This window comes from Parambassis ranga, chromosome 2 (assembly GCF_900634625.1).
Source record: "Parambassis ranga chromosome 2, fParRan2.1, whole genome shotgun sequence".
NCBI classification, from domain to species: Eukaryota; Metazoa; Chordata; class Actinopteri; family Ambassidae; genus Parambassis; species Parambassis ranga.
The window spans coordinates 15602026-15619671 of NC_041023.1; the positions used below are offsets into that span (position 1 = coordinate 15602026).

At 42.0% G+C, this 17646-nt stretch overlaps 1 protein-coding gene across 1 annotated transcript; it reads left to right on the forward strand.

The window, feature by feature from the left end:
- Positions 1 to 1463: 1463 nt before the first annotated feature.
- On the forward strand, positions 1464 to 16474 carry col9a1c (collagen, type IX, alpha 1c). Its single transcript, XM_028400239.1, has 37 exons — positions 1464 to 1533; positions 2690 to 2761; positions 3246 to 3375; positions 6151 to 6547; positions 6909 to 6989; positions 8459 to 8476; positions 8744 to 8833; positions 8952 to 8987; positions 9724 to 9795; positions 9995 to 10039; positions 10125 to 10160; positions 10250 to 10273; positions 10378 to 10431; positions 10810 to 10881; positions 11185 to 11223; positions 11367 to 11423; positions 12050 to 12103; positions 12223 to 12276; positions 12364 to 12417; positions 12494 to 12547; positions 12652 to 12705; positions 12793 to 12846; positions 12925 to 12978; positions 13135 to 13188; positions 13609 to 13653; positions 13818 to 13871; positions 13952 to 14005; positions 14089 to 14142; positions 14247 to 14318; positions 14404 to 14439; positions 14518 to 14562; positions 14667 to 14699; positions 14904 to 15050; positions 15139 to 15193; positions 15287 to 15472; positions 15907 to 16002; positions 16272 to 16474. Exons 1-37 carry the CDS (start codon positions 1464 to 1466, stop codon positions 16472 to 16474), a joined length of 2805 nt encoding a protein of 934 aa, XP_028256040.1.
- The last annotated feature ends 1172 nt before the right edge of the window (positions 16475 to 17646 follow it).

Here is a 17646-nt window from a genome sequence, read left to right on the forward strand (position 1 = left end):
TGCAGCTCTTTGGCCTTGTAGTAAATGTTTCTACAACAAATTAGAAAATTGTCAGCCATAGTCACCATTTGTTAATCTGTAAATAAAAAATACTAACAACAACCACTCAACGTTTGACAGACCCAAGGCAAGAAGATGCTTGTTTGCTAGCTTTTTTTAAACATGGCAGCTGAAAAGATACCAGCTTCTTCCTGCATCTCGTTCAAATCATGGGTGACAGCAAAGGTAGGAAGCATCAATGAGGCATTGCTGGGCCACCATATTTCATATCAGAGATGCCTGGGTTCATTATTGACATGCAGTCTCACTGGAGCTCACAAGATGCTCCTTTCACATGAAGGGCATAAAGGTAGAGAGCCCAGCACCTCCTCTGAACAGACCTTCCTGACTTAGCCATTACTCAATTTTTTTGACAGCACACACACGTTGACTCCTCAAGCAAACACGTGCACACATTTGTAGGAGGGTTCACACAGAGTAGATGGGTCACACCCTCGGTAACAGCACCCCTACCTTATTCATTTCTCAGACTGACGAGCTGTAACCTTCACCTTCAGGAAACAGTCCTCACTCTCACTATCAGTCATGCCGCTGATGGATTTTTGATAGCTGTGGAGAGCCATCACTACTTGGGGACACACGTAGAGGAGTGCTAAAGAAGGGAAGCGTGATAACATGAGTGAAACTGTGGACAAAATGTACCACTGCTCAGACACATGTACTGCTGTGAGAGATCAGCTTAAAAAGCAGTATGGCTGCTACTGATATTTGTCACCCACCATCTTCCCACAGGCTACTGATATTGCTTATAAAGATTTACATTTGTGAAACTGAAATAATATAGAAAATTAAAAGTGAATGAAAGGTAAGGCCAAAAGGAGCAGCAAGCCTAGATACCAAACCTCAAACTTATAGTAGTAGCAAAGATAATCTATACTGCTGCTACATAAACTATGTATAGACATAGATGACATTACAACAACAATAAGGCCAAAACTCCTCCATTGACTGCTGGCTGAATGCAATATAGATAATAAACCCCACCTCCTCCATGTCACATAGCTAAAAACTACCATATTTACTGTATACTATTTGTTGTCAAATGACTCAAAAAAGCATTATTAGCTGCTTTTAAGGTGCTGTATTTACACTGGGAGGGCAGTTCATCTGTGTTTCCAAGGATTACAGTCCTACGTGTGGACTATTTAAAAATACTTGATGCTTGCTTGTCTGTCACATTTACAGTAATCATTTTGTACTTTTACTGGAACGCAAAGCAAACATTTTCTTTCTTTTCATGTGCCTTGGATGAGCACCTAGGTCACCAGCTAAAGTGCTTCATGTTAACTCTGTGGTGTTTTATTGATTCCAACACAAAGAAACTGTCAAAGAGAATGAGATGCATGACTGAATTCCAATTTCCTCTGTCATTCCTGAACAGAAAGCAACCGTGCCATCTACTGATGTCAGCGTACTCCCCTGTCTGCACGGCCCTTCTGTTCCTCCTGCTCTTCCTCGCTCCAGCACTTGGACGTAAGTCCCCTACAGCACAGTGTACAATTATTGACGCACAACACCAGCACGTATGCCACCATTTGTGTGAATCTGATTGTCTGGTAAACACAGATGCTTGTTAACGCCCCCCCCCCACATCCTGACTGTTGCTGGGTCATTCTCTTGATTAGGACTTACAACGCAAAGGCCAGAAATAGCCAGACACACACTGTGCTGGTCTGTGCTGCAGAACTGAATCAGATTAAATGTCCCCCCCTCTGATCCTCACAACAAACCCATTTTCTGTTACAATAAACCGTCACACTGCGAGTGCCAGATACAGTATGCATACCTTTTTCTTCGTGAAATTTGCCTCATTATCACAGCGCGCACACTTGACATCTTAACTGTAGTTCATATACAGCAGGCAGCAAGACTTTAACTACATGAGGCCTACATGCACAGTCAGATAAGTGTTTAGCGGTGGTAAATATGGGAGTATAAATACCGTCTCACCACTTTATCTCGTTTCCAGCAGTTTATGTGGGAAGCAGGAACAGCTTCCAGATGTGTTGTGATCTTGTTCCCTGACTGGGGAGCCCCCCCCCTGGCTGTCACCATTAGAGGCTTTTCCCTTTCGCATCTGCACTGTCAGGACTTGAGCATATAGCCCCCTCTTATAGGCCTTACTCTATCAAGCACAAACTTTTCTAAAGTCAAACACAATTACAATTACAACTACAAACCAAGTTAATCTTTTGGATGAATATAAATATTTCAATGATAAAAGCACATTCAAACGGCAATGTGCGTGATGTATGGCACGCCACATTTTCCATCAAGAGATACTTCAATGTCGATAAATCACACGAGCAAATATTGACCTTCCAAACTGTTTCTGATGACATACAGCCTACTCTCGTTGCAGTATTTATCAACATTAAGTTTCTGGCTCTGGTGGCATATTTAGATCACAAGGTTGTGTTCTGAGAGCTCTGCATTATAAATCTCCAAGAGGATGTTGATTAGTCTGTGTTCATGCTTCAGAATGTATGAGACACAGTAAAAGAACACTGCATTAAAAATGCACCGCAGTGCATTGTGATGATAAGCCACTCTGACATTAAAGACTTTTTCCATCATTTGAATGTCTTTTAAACAACAAGAAGATGATTTTTGTTTTGTCCCCCATCAGAACTGGACCTCAACAGACTAGATGGCGACACTGTCTGCCCACCAATGAGAGGGGGACAAGATGACCTTCCAGGTAAAAAGACTCTGAGGGACACGTATCTATGCGTTATTGGCACAGAGGTAAAATAAGAGGCTGTAAAACCACAAGTCTAATCCTCAGAAATCCCTACAGAGAGAAAATGAAGTATCTGGAGGAAAGGTGGTGAGTTTAATTAGTTGAACAGGGTGGGCCGTCTAATGCCTGGGGGGACACCTCTGGATTTCAATTGAGGCAAATAAAATGTTCCACTTGAGGTTTACTGAATTTTACTCAGAACAATACGAACTCAGCAAGATTGTAATTGCTCAGCTGCTGCGGCTCTGCTCACTAAAACGCATCTGTGCACATTGTGCTCTGTGGTTGGAAGCGTTTTTTTCTAATTTCACCAAAGATTAACAATTACATCTTGTTTCATCTCCTCATTCTACATTACTGTGATTCACTCTAAAAAATAAGAATGAATAAAAATATATTGTAATTTTAAATTTCATTTTTGTTATCTGATTATTCTGCATAGGTTTTGATCTGATCACCCAGTTCCAGCTGGACGTGATTCCCCTGAAAGGTGTGAGGAAGGTGGACGGCTCCACTCCCCTCCAGGTGGCCTACCGCCTGGACAGGGAGGCTAACTTCCAAATTCCAACCATGTAAGTACAGTAAAGGCAGTTTAAAAGAAAACAGATAATAAAAAAACACACGTGTACGTGCAGTGCCAGCAGTGGTCTCCTCATGCAGGTGTTGCATTATTACAGGTCCAGCACAGATGTTACTATGTGGAGAGCAGCATGTAATTGGTAGAGGAAAAACATGTCCGGACCTATAAGACACAAAGGCAGAGTAGAAGTATGTTTGTGTGTGTGTGTGAGAGTCATGCGGATTGGAAAAGCACCTTAGATCCCATTTGAAGATTTTCTGCATAGCCAGGAAATGAAAACAACACATTTCACCATCACTCTTTTGTGATTTATTTTAGTTGTATGGGGTCTGTAAAGGACTAGACTAAACATGAAATGGCATGTGCTGACAACACTGTTTTTTCCCAGATTATGATTTAAGGTTGGCTGCATCAACCTGGCTAGATTAACCCAGTTGGTTAAAAATCTGATTTTAGTGGGTCTTAGTCATAGGAAAAACGACCTCAGACTAAAAAAAACACATGAAATTTTCACTGTGCCATTACGTGCTCAATACTAAAGCTGGATCCATACTCCGCGAGACAAAGAACTTTTTCCCCCGTGCAGACGTTACGGCCACAAAATGACGTCATTTTTTGTCTCTGACCGCCCGCTGATCCGCACTCTTGTGCACAGGGTCCGGGCCGAACTTTGTCTTTCAAGGCTGTGCGGCAACCATGCTGTGATTGGTCGGAATTTATTGTGGGCGTGATGAAAGTGGAGAAGCGCAAGAGCCTCTCCAGGTATATAGGTAGGTGTATAAACAGCACCGATTCAACAGATTTAGATAAGACCATACCGGTTTTGCATGATGAGCAATAAAAGAAAGAAAGGCAAGTCAGGGTGATTTGTCACCAATAACTCCAGACAGCCATTCACACATACCAGATGGTGACTGTTATTACCATTCTATATACTCCTACATGCCCGGGCATAATAGGCTCTTTAACAATGTCTGTATATCTTTGCTATTGTTACTTTTAATGTCGCATCTTCACAGCTCATCACCAGACAGTTTGAAGTATCGCAGGCACATTGGAACACAGTAGATGTGCAAATGTGGTCATAAAGGCACAAACACTGAATCTTTGCTATTGTTACTTTTAATGTCGCATTTTCACAACTCATCGCCGGACATCTCACGGTGTTGCAGGCACCCTCTCTGTATAATGCCCTCTTGCGATGGCACACCTCCTTGTGGTGTGTTAAAAAACTCAGTAAAGTCTTTCCTTATAGTTTAGTGGGCGGGCTGTATGAGGAGTTCTGCACACACACGTCTCGTGGAGTATGGTGCCTCAGTGCGGAAAAGACCTTTTTTATTTAAAATTTAAATACAAAAAAACCCAAGAGCTACATGTCAGAGCCTACAGACCTCACTGAGCATGCTCAGTGTTAACATGCTTCATTGTACAATTAGAAGAAGACTGAACAAGTACAGTTTGTTTGAAGGGTTACCACAAGAAAGGCTCTTCTGTCTAAAAGGCACATAGAGAATCAGCAAAAAGCGGAAAGCAGGACTGAGGTTCACAAAACCAGAGACCAAAGTAGAGTTGTCTCAGCATTTGAAAGGGTACTTATTATTGCAGCTGATGCAAGCAGGATCACAGGAATTGATCCCGCTTGCCTCTATCTTGCTACTGTTTTTCCCATTTCTGGATTAACCGAAGGTCGGCCACTGCCAAGAGTACACTTGCACTGGTAAAGGTCTCCCACACACCAGGATTATAACTCGTGTCTTTCATTTAAAAAAAATTAACCTGCTGAATGTGCATGTCAAAATATAAGCATCCACTGGGCAACTACCTCTGTTGTGATGGTAATCCTGTCCAAATTAGGTTATAGTGAATCAGTGCATTTCAGGGCCCTTGAATTTATAGGACCCCTGAGGTGACCACAGCATCTGTATGAAAACACCATTTTCATGTTAGCATTTAGCGCTGCATTTAACACATTTGCACGGCCTTGTGTTAAAAGTGCAATTTTCCACATAGTGTGCAGGTTAAAGACGTTGCGTAACCAAAGATGTCCCCCTGGTGTTTTTTTCCACTGTGGCTCCAGTCTGTTTTGGCTAATCTTGTCCCACACAGGCAAGTTTTTCCTTGGAAGGTCTTATGTAACTCGCTGGCACCCTGCATCTACGCCACTCGGGCCTGTCACACTGAATGTAAATACATGTTTATCCCTACAAGGCCAGTGGCACAGACTGTGCTTTGAAGTTTGCACTCCCTCTCTTTTCTAGTGCTGGGTGAAAGCAGCACATACTTCAGAGTTTCTCACCTCAGGCAAAGCCAAAGAAGGAGAAAGAGAGAGGTCTTCATTTGTTTTATAGGGTTACAGGAAACTCCTTTTTTTATTGCCTCACCTTGATCATTTACAAGACGGTAAAAGTCCGGCTGCATTGCCCATCTATGAATGCACCACCTACTGGGAATCTGGCTTGTTAAAAACACAGAACACAGCAGACTGAATGCTAACCAGTTTGGCATGTTGTAACTGATTTGTGCAGACAGCCTCCCTTTCATTTATGATATAATGGCACACCTTAAAACCTATCTTTGTTTTGTTTGAAGCATGGAGCTTTAATTTGAATCACTGATTTATTTTTATCTTCTTGTACTTGATTTGATAATGAGTTTTGCCGACTTATTTTTTTTGTGATCATGAATTAACTTTGACAGAAAAAAGACTGGGCTGGGTGTGAGATGTCTTTGAACATTCACAAACTTGATTTAAATCCCTGTTCCTCAGGCTGAATTTTCCCCGCGGCTTCCCTGACGAGTACTCCTTCATGGCGACCTTCCGCATGATCAAAAACACAGTGAACAAGGTGTGGAACGTCTGGCAAATAGTGGACGAAGACGGAAACAAGCAAGCCGGGCTGAGGCTGAACGGCGACCAGCAGGCTCTAGAGTACTTCTTGATGGGTGCAGACGGAAACCTCCAGACCGTCACCTTTCCCGGCCTCTCTGTGCTCTTTAACACTAAGTGGCACAAGGTGATGATCGGGGTGGAGCGCGACCAGGTCACGCTGTACGTGGACTGCCAGCCTGTAGATCGGAAACCTATCAAGGGCAAAGGCCCCGTAAACACAGAAGGAGACACTCTCATTGGCAGGCTGGATGCTGATCCCGACGCCTCCGTGGTGGTAAGAGAGGATGGCAGGCGAACTGCCTGCTGTGTTTAATCGCGGCTATCATTATCTAAGCACTGTCAGGGAAAACTGTGCTCTCTGCAAACAAACACGTTCAGGTTTATGTGTGTGCTGAGCTCTGCTGTAAAGTGCTGCTGTCACAGCAAAGCAGCTCAGCTGGGTTCCAACAGGGGGGAAAAAAGAAAAACTTAATCCCTGCAGAAAATTGGCTTGGTGGAAAAAATGAAGCTCAACAACCCATAAAGAAGGCATTGATTTAAAACTACAAAGGAATAACCGCACTGTGACGGAGCACTCTTTTCACTCTGACATGTGAAAATGTACTGTATGGAGTAACATTAATGTCTCTTTTCAGTTTGAGCTCCAGTGGATGTTGATTCACTGCGACCCAAAGAGAGCCCAGAGAGAGAGCTGCAATGAGCTGCCTGCCACCGAGGTACAGTAACAAGGTTTCAGGCTCTGCTCAGCATCTGCTGCGGTTTGTGGTTAAATTCAGGCTGATGGAGCTTCCAGCCTCCTGACAGGGAGCAGCAAAAAAAAATGCTGAGCCGCAGCAGGAGAAGTGTAACAGTTTCAGTTTTAGTACTTCCAGAAGTTGCAGGAGTAGGTGATTTAGGAGTTTTTCTTTTGTCAAACAGCAGTCAGGAGTAGTACTTCTACCAGATATTTCTTGGAGGCAGAGCTGTTAAAGCAGATATCTCTAAGCATGGAGCTAAAACACAAACACACATAAGCCAACTGGCAAATTTTAACAACACAGAGGAAGTGTGATCACATTAAAAGTTGCAGACTTTTTTTTAGTGACATTTTCAGTCCCCGGCATTTGCTAATTGGGTCGAGCTTGCCAGATTAATGCTTTATGCAACATTAAACCAACAAGGAGAGAGGGATTTCAGTGGCATAGTAGCATGGTTCAAAGTTAATGACCCGACTATCTAACTCTAACTATAAAGAACAACAGCAGGGAGGGACAACTAACAACCGCAGGTGTGACAACAGCGAGACACATTCAATTGGTGATAGATAGTGATGGATTGTTCAATCACCCATCCTTCACACCCAACTGTTTCTATGCACGATTTCCAAGGAAATTTGTTGTGGCAAACCCTCTCATCCATCTTCCATCCTATATTTTTAACAATGGAATGTCAACAAATTATAATTTTTCAATGTGTGTGAAATTAGACGACTTTTTTGTTAGCTTCAACATTACAATCCAAATTCAGAAATAACTTGTTTAAGAGGGGTATCTTGGGAAAGCAAGTCTAGGCATGCCTGTCACTGTGATTAGCTTTAAAAAACCAAAAGAGAAAGAAAGCGCGTGCGAGAGAGAGAGAGAGAGAGAGAGAGAGAGCGTAAAAATGCATGCATATTTACATATGAAGCAAATTCTAAAAACCCTGGATATGCAGGTTGTGTCCTGAAATTGAGCAGTGAATTTGCTATGATCTAAAATAGAAACGTGATATATTTCAGTTCATTCCAACATGAAAATGCACACATACGCCTGTGTAATATTTATGATACAATATTATCTTGCGGCTGCAGCACAATTAATGAGATGTCTGCCTCTGAAAAATACTTGTACCCTGCGATGAAAATGCCGCTCTGCTATCTCGCCCCTCTATGAAGTGCAATGAATTAGGATTAGGTGGAGAGCTATATCATACTCAATCACATTTATCGAGATGTAAAAAATGACTGTACCCCCCTCCCCTGCAGACAGAAACATTTCCTGACCTGGTGCACTCTATTAGATTTCAGGCTAACATGAGGAGTGTTGGGCTGTGTATTTAAATGACAGCATGATCATGAACAGCTGCACTTCGGCTGATACTTTTGGTGAGGGTGGTGTGACTACTTTCACTAACTCTCCTTTTTATCCGATTTCTCTTGCTTCTTCAGATGTATGCCAATGCTGAGGTATTTATTTTTCTACTCCTTTTTGCTTTGTTGATTTTAAGCCAATAATCTATTCCAGTGCTTTGGTTGCCTAATTGCCTCATTGCTTTGTCCAATAATCTCATTTATGGTGGTGGATTTGTTTGCTGTTTAGCAACTGTAGAGGTAGACCAAGCTCACTTCTGCTATTCTATAGTATTTTAGTTGAGCTTTTAGATTGAGCAATTTTCTATTAAAACAACAAACTAATGTTCTGTGTACTATTTACTGACTTGTCATCTTTTTTAGCCTGACAGATCGGTCCAAGGACCCCCTGGTGTCCCTGGCCCAGAAGGCCCCCGAGGGCCCGCAGGAGAAAACGGCAGAGATGGAAGAGATGTAAGTATTTCCTCCATTATATCAGACAAATTTTTATCTGCGAATCTGCCTGAATCATTTATATTAACACGGAGTGAGTATGCTTCTCTTAACGTCTCTGTTTTGTTTGTCTCTCCAGGGTCTTCCCGGGTCTCCTGGCGGTCCAGGCGCTCCTGTAAGTATTAAACGCAAAGTGATTTACTGATAATACCTGCAGGCTGCTGATGCTTTTCTCGCTCTGTGTTTGTTTGTCACATGATACCTCAGGGAAATGATTCACTTCACGTCTCCTTCAGGCAGTGACACAGTTTCAAAACAGATTTGTCTAACATAATATGAGTCAGTGTGACAGTAGTACCTTTGAATTATCATTCTTAGACCCACCCTGACAGAGACAAATAGATTAGTAAGACTCATTGCTTTGTGACTCAAAATCCAATGTTTATGAAACAACCTAATGCTATGTGAGATCAGGCTAACACCAAAAAGCAGCTAAACGCAATGCAAAATGTGACATGTTTCACAAAAATGTTTATTTTTGTGAAACATGTCACATTTTGCATTGCGTTTAGCTAAAATAAACATTTTTGTGCAGCCAGATAAACAACTTACTTCAGTTTCATCTCTATCTGGCAGGGGTTTTACGAATACTTGTACAAATATCCATGAGAGGGGGTCCCGGGAGTCAACAAACCGCACTATATTCATTCCGTTTCCTTGTCAAGCTCATTTGTTATCTGCATAGCCTTACAAAATCTTGTCTTGTTTCTGATCTAAGAAACATTGAACGTGGGCCCACCTGTTATTGATTAAATGTTGACCGGCTCTGCTTCTGTGTATCTTAGCAACGGTGCAGAGAAGATGCAGGAAGAAGATAAAGCTGTTGTATTCTTTCTGTGTCTGTTTCCTAGGGCAGCAAAGGGGAGCAGGGGCAGATTGGTCTTCCTGGACAAAGAGGCCTGCCTGGTCTTCCAGGAGCATCTGTAAGAAAAAAAAAACACTCTTTGTCATGTGTGCCGGTGCACCATGTGTGCGATGTGTGTGTGTGTGGATGTTCAAATGGGTCTTATTTCTATTCAAAAAATATATACATAAAATTGCTAACAGTGAGCTATTTTAGCATTATTTATGATTAACATTCTAAATATGTGTGTCCCTGCTTGCTGTGTTTGCTGTCTGCAGGGTACTCCTGGCCCTATGGGTCCCAGAGGGCCAGTGGGAGAGCGAGTGAGTAAAAAAAAAAAAATAACCTTAAAAATCATGCATATCTTACAATGGTGACAATGTTGCTGATTCTTCCTCCTGATTGCAGGGACTTCCTGGCTTTCCTGGGCCTCAAGGTCCTCCTGTAAGTGTTAGAAATTTAACCCATTAAAGCAACATGAATGCAGACAAACCATATTATGAGATTCACTGAATGTAATTTCTTCTTCATAGGGTCCAACAAGCAAAGGAGATACTGTATGTGGTTGCCACACTTTCTTTCTGGAATTCCTCATTCAGACTAACTGCATACATGTTTATATGTAAATGTGCTGCTGCTGCTGTCTGTCTGTGTCTGACAGGGATCTCCGGGGAAACCAGGAACCCCAGGAGATGAAGGAAACATTGGACCTGAGGTCAGAACATCCTTGATTTGAATATTATTAATTATTATTATAATGAATGTGTTATCATTAATCATCTCACAACCCAACAAATTTATCCTAGAAAGCCTCAGTTGTGAAACACAGGATTACACAATGTAGCTACAATGTAAACTACAGCCAGTATTGATAATCTTTTCACACACATATTCAACATTTACATTTACATTATTTACAGTGATGTCGTCATGGTGTGCACTTTTAAAAAGAATGCTGACATTTTGCAAAAACATATCAGCTTGTATTAACTGTACTGCTCACCCCTTCAATAATTTGAATGGGTGTATATATATAATATATTATATAATAAGGCTTTGTGCTTTACTAATATGTTATGTGGTTATTATGCAGGGTCCACCTGGACCCAGAGGAACACCAGGGACCGCAGGCCTTCCCGGTCCTCCTGGTCCACCCGGGCCTGTGGTAAGGATTAGATTTAAATCCATGCTTCTTTTTATTTACTAATTGATCCTTTCTTAAGGGGCACGTATTATATATCAATAACTGCATGCCTTTTAAAGCTCAGTATCAGCCACATGCTGCATGTCGACTGTCTGCTTTTAAAGGTGTAACTCATCCTAAATTTGGGGCTCAGATTTCCATGCGAAATCATGTGTGATGATGTTGCATGCTGGAATCTATTTTCCACACTTCTTTTGTGGTGGATTTATGTGGACATCTAAACCCCCGTGGCTGTTTTAGATGTCACTCTCTGCTGTGTTTTAGGGACCTCCTGGTGCCAGCAATGAGGGAAGTGGGGAACCTGTGAGTGTTTTACTGTTTTGCCAAATGTTTCTTGGATAAATGGCAATTTTAGTGGTGATGGTGAATTTCAAAACGAATCACTGAAGATAAAAGAGGCCATGCAGCAAACCAAGCTGACTGTCTGTATGTATGTATGTTTGTAGTGTCCTGCTGCCTGCCCGGCTGGACCTCAAGGGCTGGCTGGACTACCAGGGATGAAGGTGAGGAATGTTAATGAGGGATGTTCAGTGATTCTGCAAATTGTAAAAGCCCAGCCAGATAAAAATATTAGATTACTTTTCAGTCAGTTTCAGTGGTTTTTAAAAACTCCATTTATAACCACTCTATTTGGATTTAGCAAGAACTAGACACAATTAGATTATAAATAGTGTTACACGTTTCAGATGATGTAAATACATTATATAACTACTGTTATAATGTTAAATGGATATCCAAATTCATTGCATTTCTAGGTTACAGGCATTATGTGTATTAGCTGAAAAATGGAGCAATTTTTAAGCATGGGAGGCAGATTTTCCTTTGCAAAAATACTTTTTAGCCATTCTATGGATGTCAGCATTCATGTGTTAGTTCCAGACTGAAATATATCAAGATAGAATGCCAGGTCCTTATACTATCCGATGGAATTGGGTCTGATTTTAGCATTCATGATACCCAAAAGGCAGATCTCTCTCTTTTTTTTAAGTAAAGCTACAGGTAAACTGTAATACTCTGATGCTTCGAATAACGGCTGCATACCTGCAACACCCTTTAGCTGTACAGCGTTTACTACTAGGCAGCAAGATTTCATGATTAATGAAAAGACAACCTCACTTCCTGCTTTCAGGGACACAAAGGTTTGGCAGGTGAACCTGGAAAAGATGGAGAACCTGGAGAGAAGGTATGCAAAAACTGCCAATAACAGGTTATAAACTCGATCATTTGTACCAAGCACAATCTGTAAAATGACTTGACTATGATATGGTTAATGGTTTGATTACTTTGTTAATGTTCCCACAGGGAGATGCTGGAGAACCAGGTCCTCAGGGCCCACCAGGTCGCATGGGGGATGATGTAGGGTGACCTCCTCAATGTATTAACAATGGCAGATGTATAATTTATGTAGTAATATTTATAAAAAATGCTCTGTGGTAATATTAGGGACAAAGAGGACCCATTGGATTTCCTGGATCCCACGGAGAGAAGGGAGACAGAGTATGTTTCACAGTGATGAGACAGAAATGTATTACACTGTGCTTGTAGATAAAAGCTGACTTCTTCCTGTTTGCAGGGCCCTCCTGGATTTAACGGTGTCACTGGTCCCACCGGCCCACCTGGAGCACCTGTGAGTGGACTCAGTTTGATTAGTTCTATGTCCCTAGTTCTTCTGACACCACCCTAAGATCAAAAGGGCAGGATGGAATTACTCATTTATTTCTTGCCTCTCAGGGTGTGGAAGGAATCCGTGGACGTCAAGGTTTGCTTGGGCCTAAGGGTGATGATGTGAGTTTGACACTTCAACTTAGATTCAGCATTATGCTGAAAAATCTGACCCAGATTTGTTTTAAAAGACAAATCTGCTTCGATTAGGGAGCAGTGGGACCACAAGGACCACAAGGCCCTGTAGGGGAAAGAGGCGAAGCTGTAAGTATTCCGATATGTTTTTGTGACCTATTCATTGTATAACATGGGGCTGTTTAATTGTGTGCTGTTACAATACAGGGAGAGCCTGGCAAAGATGGCTTAGATGGACTGGATGGAGTTAAAGGTGAAAAGGTGACTTCTTAAATCCACATTTTTCTCCCTCAAATTATTTAGCTTACACTGGCTAATGTTAGCAATTACAAATCAGGAAATTTCTGCTGTGTTACTGAGCTAGTTTTGACTTCATTTACTTTGCTTGTATGTATAAACTATGGATCTACTTAACAGGGAGAGGCTGGTACCCCTGGAGGTATTGGTGTCAGGGGGATTGTGGGTATTCCAGTAAGTCCAATTTCATTTTCATTACCTCTGAGTTTTTATTGAAAAGTGTAGTAAAGCAAAGCTAATAGAGGATGAGCTGCTCTCTGAAGCCACATGGCAGGTCAGATAAATAAAACATTAAAGTCAAACAACCAGCAGGAAGGAAAATCTCATAGCAACGTCACATCTAGCTGTGATCACAACGCTGTAAGGTGGAAAGCAACAGACATAATGCTTAAATAGTAAAAGTGACTTCAGAACTAGCACAGGAAGAAGACGACAGGATTTTTAGCCCTATTTTAGGTTTCTTCAGTTGGATGTAAGGTTACTGTTTAAACTATTTTTAATGCAACTTCATCGACTCTTATTTTTATTTCCAACACAAGCATGACTGAACACGCATCACTTTCAGTGTATCATTTGAGATGTTTTTGGTCCTAGGGGCTGCCAGGGAAGCAGGGAGTAGTTGGCCCTCCCGGTGAAAAGGTAAATGGAATCATCTCCTTTTTAACGAGGCGTGTCCTTGTAGCGTACATCCAAAATGTTATTGCTGCCGGCAGCTTCAGTAGAAGCTCTCTCTTTGAGGTTTGAGCTGACGGAAGTGGGAGTATTTCTGGCTAATTTGGCATCATTTTTTGCCGTGGATTTAGGGCGAGACTGGTGCTAATGGAGCTGTCGGACCAGTTGGTCTTCCTGGAAAAACAGTGAGACAAACCCCTCTATCACTCCTTGCTTGTTTATTTGTCATTTTTATGCATATATCCTCCTTTATTTTTATATTAAGGGTGCGCCTGGGAAAGATGGTGCAGATGGAAAAGAAGGAAATAAAGGAGCCACTGTGAGTTTGCTTGTACTGTTGTTTTTTTTTTTTTTTGTTTAGTCACTGAAAGACACGTTTTGTAACTGTATTGTATTTTACAGGGTGAAACAGGAAAACAAGGTCCGGTGGGGCCTGCAGGTCCACCAGGAATCCACGTAAGTCACAACCTCAACCTTTTGAAATCAGCAATTAAAATTAAAATTGTTTTTATGCCTTGTCTAATGAGTGAATGGATTTAAAATAAAGGATGTATTTCTAGGGTGAGAAAGGAGACAAAGGTAACACTGGTCCTATTGGAATGAAGGGACACACTGGGCACAAAGGTGATCAGGTGGGACAATTTTACTTTTACAACCCTGTTTATAATGAAAGCCCACAGGAGAAGAATACACATTGTTTTATTTCTTTTTGTTTAGGGCCCAATTGGACCACAGGGACCAAAAGGAAGTCTGGTGAGAACTCATTCGAAATGTATCTGTGAATGACCTTTTAAAAGCCTGATACACGCTTACCATGTACTTGTGTGACAGGGGGACACAGGTATGCAGGGAGATCCTGGAGTCAAGGGAGACCAGGTATTTTGCTGCAAACAACTGTCTCACATCTTCTTGGAATGCAGCAAAAGGTATATTTGTCTGTTGCTGGAGTTAAAAGGCGTCTTTGTGTGTGTCTGTTCCAGGGCCCTCCTGGTGTTCCTGGAATCAAAGGAGAGGTATTCAGAAACTGCAATCTGCTTTAAACTGTGGCCTAAAGCCTAATTTTCAGTATTTTTAACTAAAAAACAGATAATATTCTCTACATCAGGTTATTCCTCCGAGGTTAACACATGGTGTTTTGGCTCCCAATTCACCCTACACTGAAAGTGCTATGTTCCACTGATAGCATAAATGTTAAAGATTTATGTCCTCACATTTAGCGTGGAGAAAAAGGACAAAGAGGAGCATCAGGACTGGAAGGCAGACCAGGCCAGCCAGGTCATGAGGGCCTTGCAGGTCCAATGGGATCCAGAGGTTTGGAGGGAGAACCAGGCATTCCTGGACCACCGGGCCCTAGGGGTCTACCGGTAAGTGAGTGTACTGACACAAATGTAAGTCTTGGGAAGTCCACAGTAGTCTGCCCATTTGCTGTGATAATATTCTTTAATCTCACAGGGCCCAAAAGTGAGTGATGAAAAGCTACGCGAAATGTGCTCAGCTGTTGTTGAAGGTGCGGTTTGTTCACTTTATTCTGATCATCTGAGCAGTGTCTTTACATTACATTTAAATAATGAGCTCATGAAATTCCTGCCTGTCCATTTAGAGCAACTAACAGAATTTATGAAAGAACTCTTGAAGAAGCCAGCAGCCCTTGGTGCTCCTGGTACCCCTGGACCAGCAGGACCTCCTGGACCCCCAGGACCAGCTGGAGCGGCAGGAGCTGCAGGGCCAATAGGTCCAAAAGGCCATCCAGGCTACTTTGGACTTCCAGGTGCACCAGGCAAGAAAGGTCTGTATGGGCTCTCAAACTATCCTCCATTAATGAATACTGAACAAATAAAGCTTCTCATAGCTGCTGGCTTCAGCAGCCTTTAGACAAATTGGAGGATGTTTTTGCTTTGTTTTTGAAGAGCTTTCAGAGCAATAGTACGAAAAGAAATTAAATGAAGCCTTTAGAGAAAACAAGGCTGTCAGCCCTGACAGTGCTCCTTTGTCTTCACGCTGCCACAGCAAATGCTGGTGGAAGCTACGCAGAGCACTGTGCAAATAAAGGGATTCACCCATGCTTAACATTATACAATCAATGATTCACTAAACAAGGCTGAATCAGAGCGAAGTCATTAAGTTCCTTAATTACGTACCCGTAACCGTGAAAACAGTGTGCCTCTCCATTTCATCTCGGCATTAATGTGCATGTATTCTGTTTGACTTCTTGTTCTGCAGGTGATGCCGGGCAAAAGGGAGACAAGGGAGACAAAGGAGACAAAGGAGAGGACGGTGTGGGAATCAAAGGAAGCCCAGGCGCACCAGGTGCTCCAGGTATGGCTAGATTCTTGTCATAATGAGAGCACAACACTGCTGGGAGAACACTGTGTAAAATGTCTAGACACTCACCACAGTCATGTTTAATAATAGTCAAGCTGTTCTATATTCTGACAATAGAAGATGTTGACAAAATGCAGGCAGGTCCTCTGAAGATGTGCACCGAGTCACCATTACGCTAGTTTATCGAACACCTTTAAAATAAGCTAAAATATTTTTCCTAGGCAATTTTTACTTGGATACCATTAAACATGTTTTGCCCTTAGGTGCACCTGGTGCTCCTGGCATTGGCAAAGATGGCAAAAATGGAGAACGCGGCGAGCCAGGAAGTCCTGGTATCCCGGGAGCTGCTGGCCCCAGGGGCCCATCAGGATCACCTGGTCTTTGTGACCCATCAACCTGTATAGGCAGACTTCCACCCCTCTACATGGTCAGCGGAAAGAAATCCCCTAGCTACAAAAACAAGTGAGACATCGCAGCTCACTGACACACCCCAGATCACAACCTGCCAGTGGTCACCATGTTTCAGGGCTCACCACGAGCCCAGGCGTGGTGGTCTTCAGGAGTCTCCATCAGGAACCACGCATCGAAGATGATGCAAAGAGAAACAGAGATGAGACACAACTGTAGATTACTGTAAAGATGTTTAACTTGTATGTGATTTTAGAGAGAGCTCATACATCATCCAAAGATTGCTGCTACTGACGCAGAGGCAGCGTCACCCAGCTGACGACAGGCCTGTAGGCCCATGAAATGATAGGAATATAAAGCCAATACAATTGCTGAGCCACTACATTCAGTCAATCAGCAATAAGATTGTAAAGCAGTATAAAAGTCTGTGATTTTCTCTCATGCATTTAATTTCTTGAATAAGCTCATCTTATACCAAACTAAACAGCAAACCAGGCACGATTCTTGGACTATGCTATTAACATCAAACCTGAGCTCACGTCTACCATTCTGCTCTTTAACTTAGGATCATACATTTGTTTGGCTGATTGTCAAAGTATTGTTCTTTTACAGACATTGTAATAAAGTGTTATGTTTTGGAAGTGTTGCAAAGTGCTGTATTTAAAAAAAAACCCATAGTGGATTGATTTTCAAATAATCAAATAAATTCCTCAGTCTCTCTAGAGTAAAAACCACCTTGTATTGTAATAAAGGTCCCTGGGTTGTTATGGATATGATGTTGATTCAGGAGGGCATTTCACAGTTGCCTGGTTACAAAGAAGAGTCAACATCATCCCCACCTCTGTCTGCACAGCACAAACACATCCACAGATCAAAGATGACCTTTAAGCAAGCTGCTGGAAAGCAGCTAGCATAGCAGCCATCCCAATGACACCCCCTAGATGTATCAGAGTGGATTCATTTTAAGCCCTATTCTGGCTCAAGTTTCATATAACATGATTCAGCAAAACACACCTCATGTGTGTTTTGGTTAATTAGCTCTAGGATAAGAAGCCACCTTTATCATAATGTGCTTTGATATGCTGTGTTTACCGAATGGTAAATAAATTAGTACATATAAAACTATCAGAAGCAATATTTATATTATATTTTATATGTTATCTTATACACAACCTGCTGAGTCAATTCAGTAAGAACAAAGTAGCTCAGATTAGCCTTACCTTGAATGTA

Bases quoted from the DNA above. Each gene is read 5' to 3' on its own strand.
- col9a1c (XM_028400239.1), top strand. From the start codon at position 1,464: ATGTCAGCGTACTCCCCTGTCTGCACGGCCCTTCTGTTCCTCCTGCTC. The intron at 15,051-15,138 runs GTAAGTGAGTGT...TTAATCTCACAG, and splicing joins CGGGCCCTAGGGGTCTACCG to GGCCCAAAAGTGAGTGATGA. The intron at 16,003-16,271 runs GTATGGCTAGAT...TTTTGCCCTTAG, and splicing joins AGGCGCACCAGGTGCTCCAG to GTGCACCTGGTGCTCCTGGC.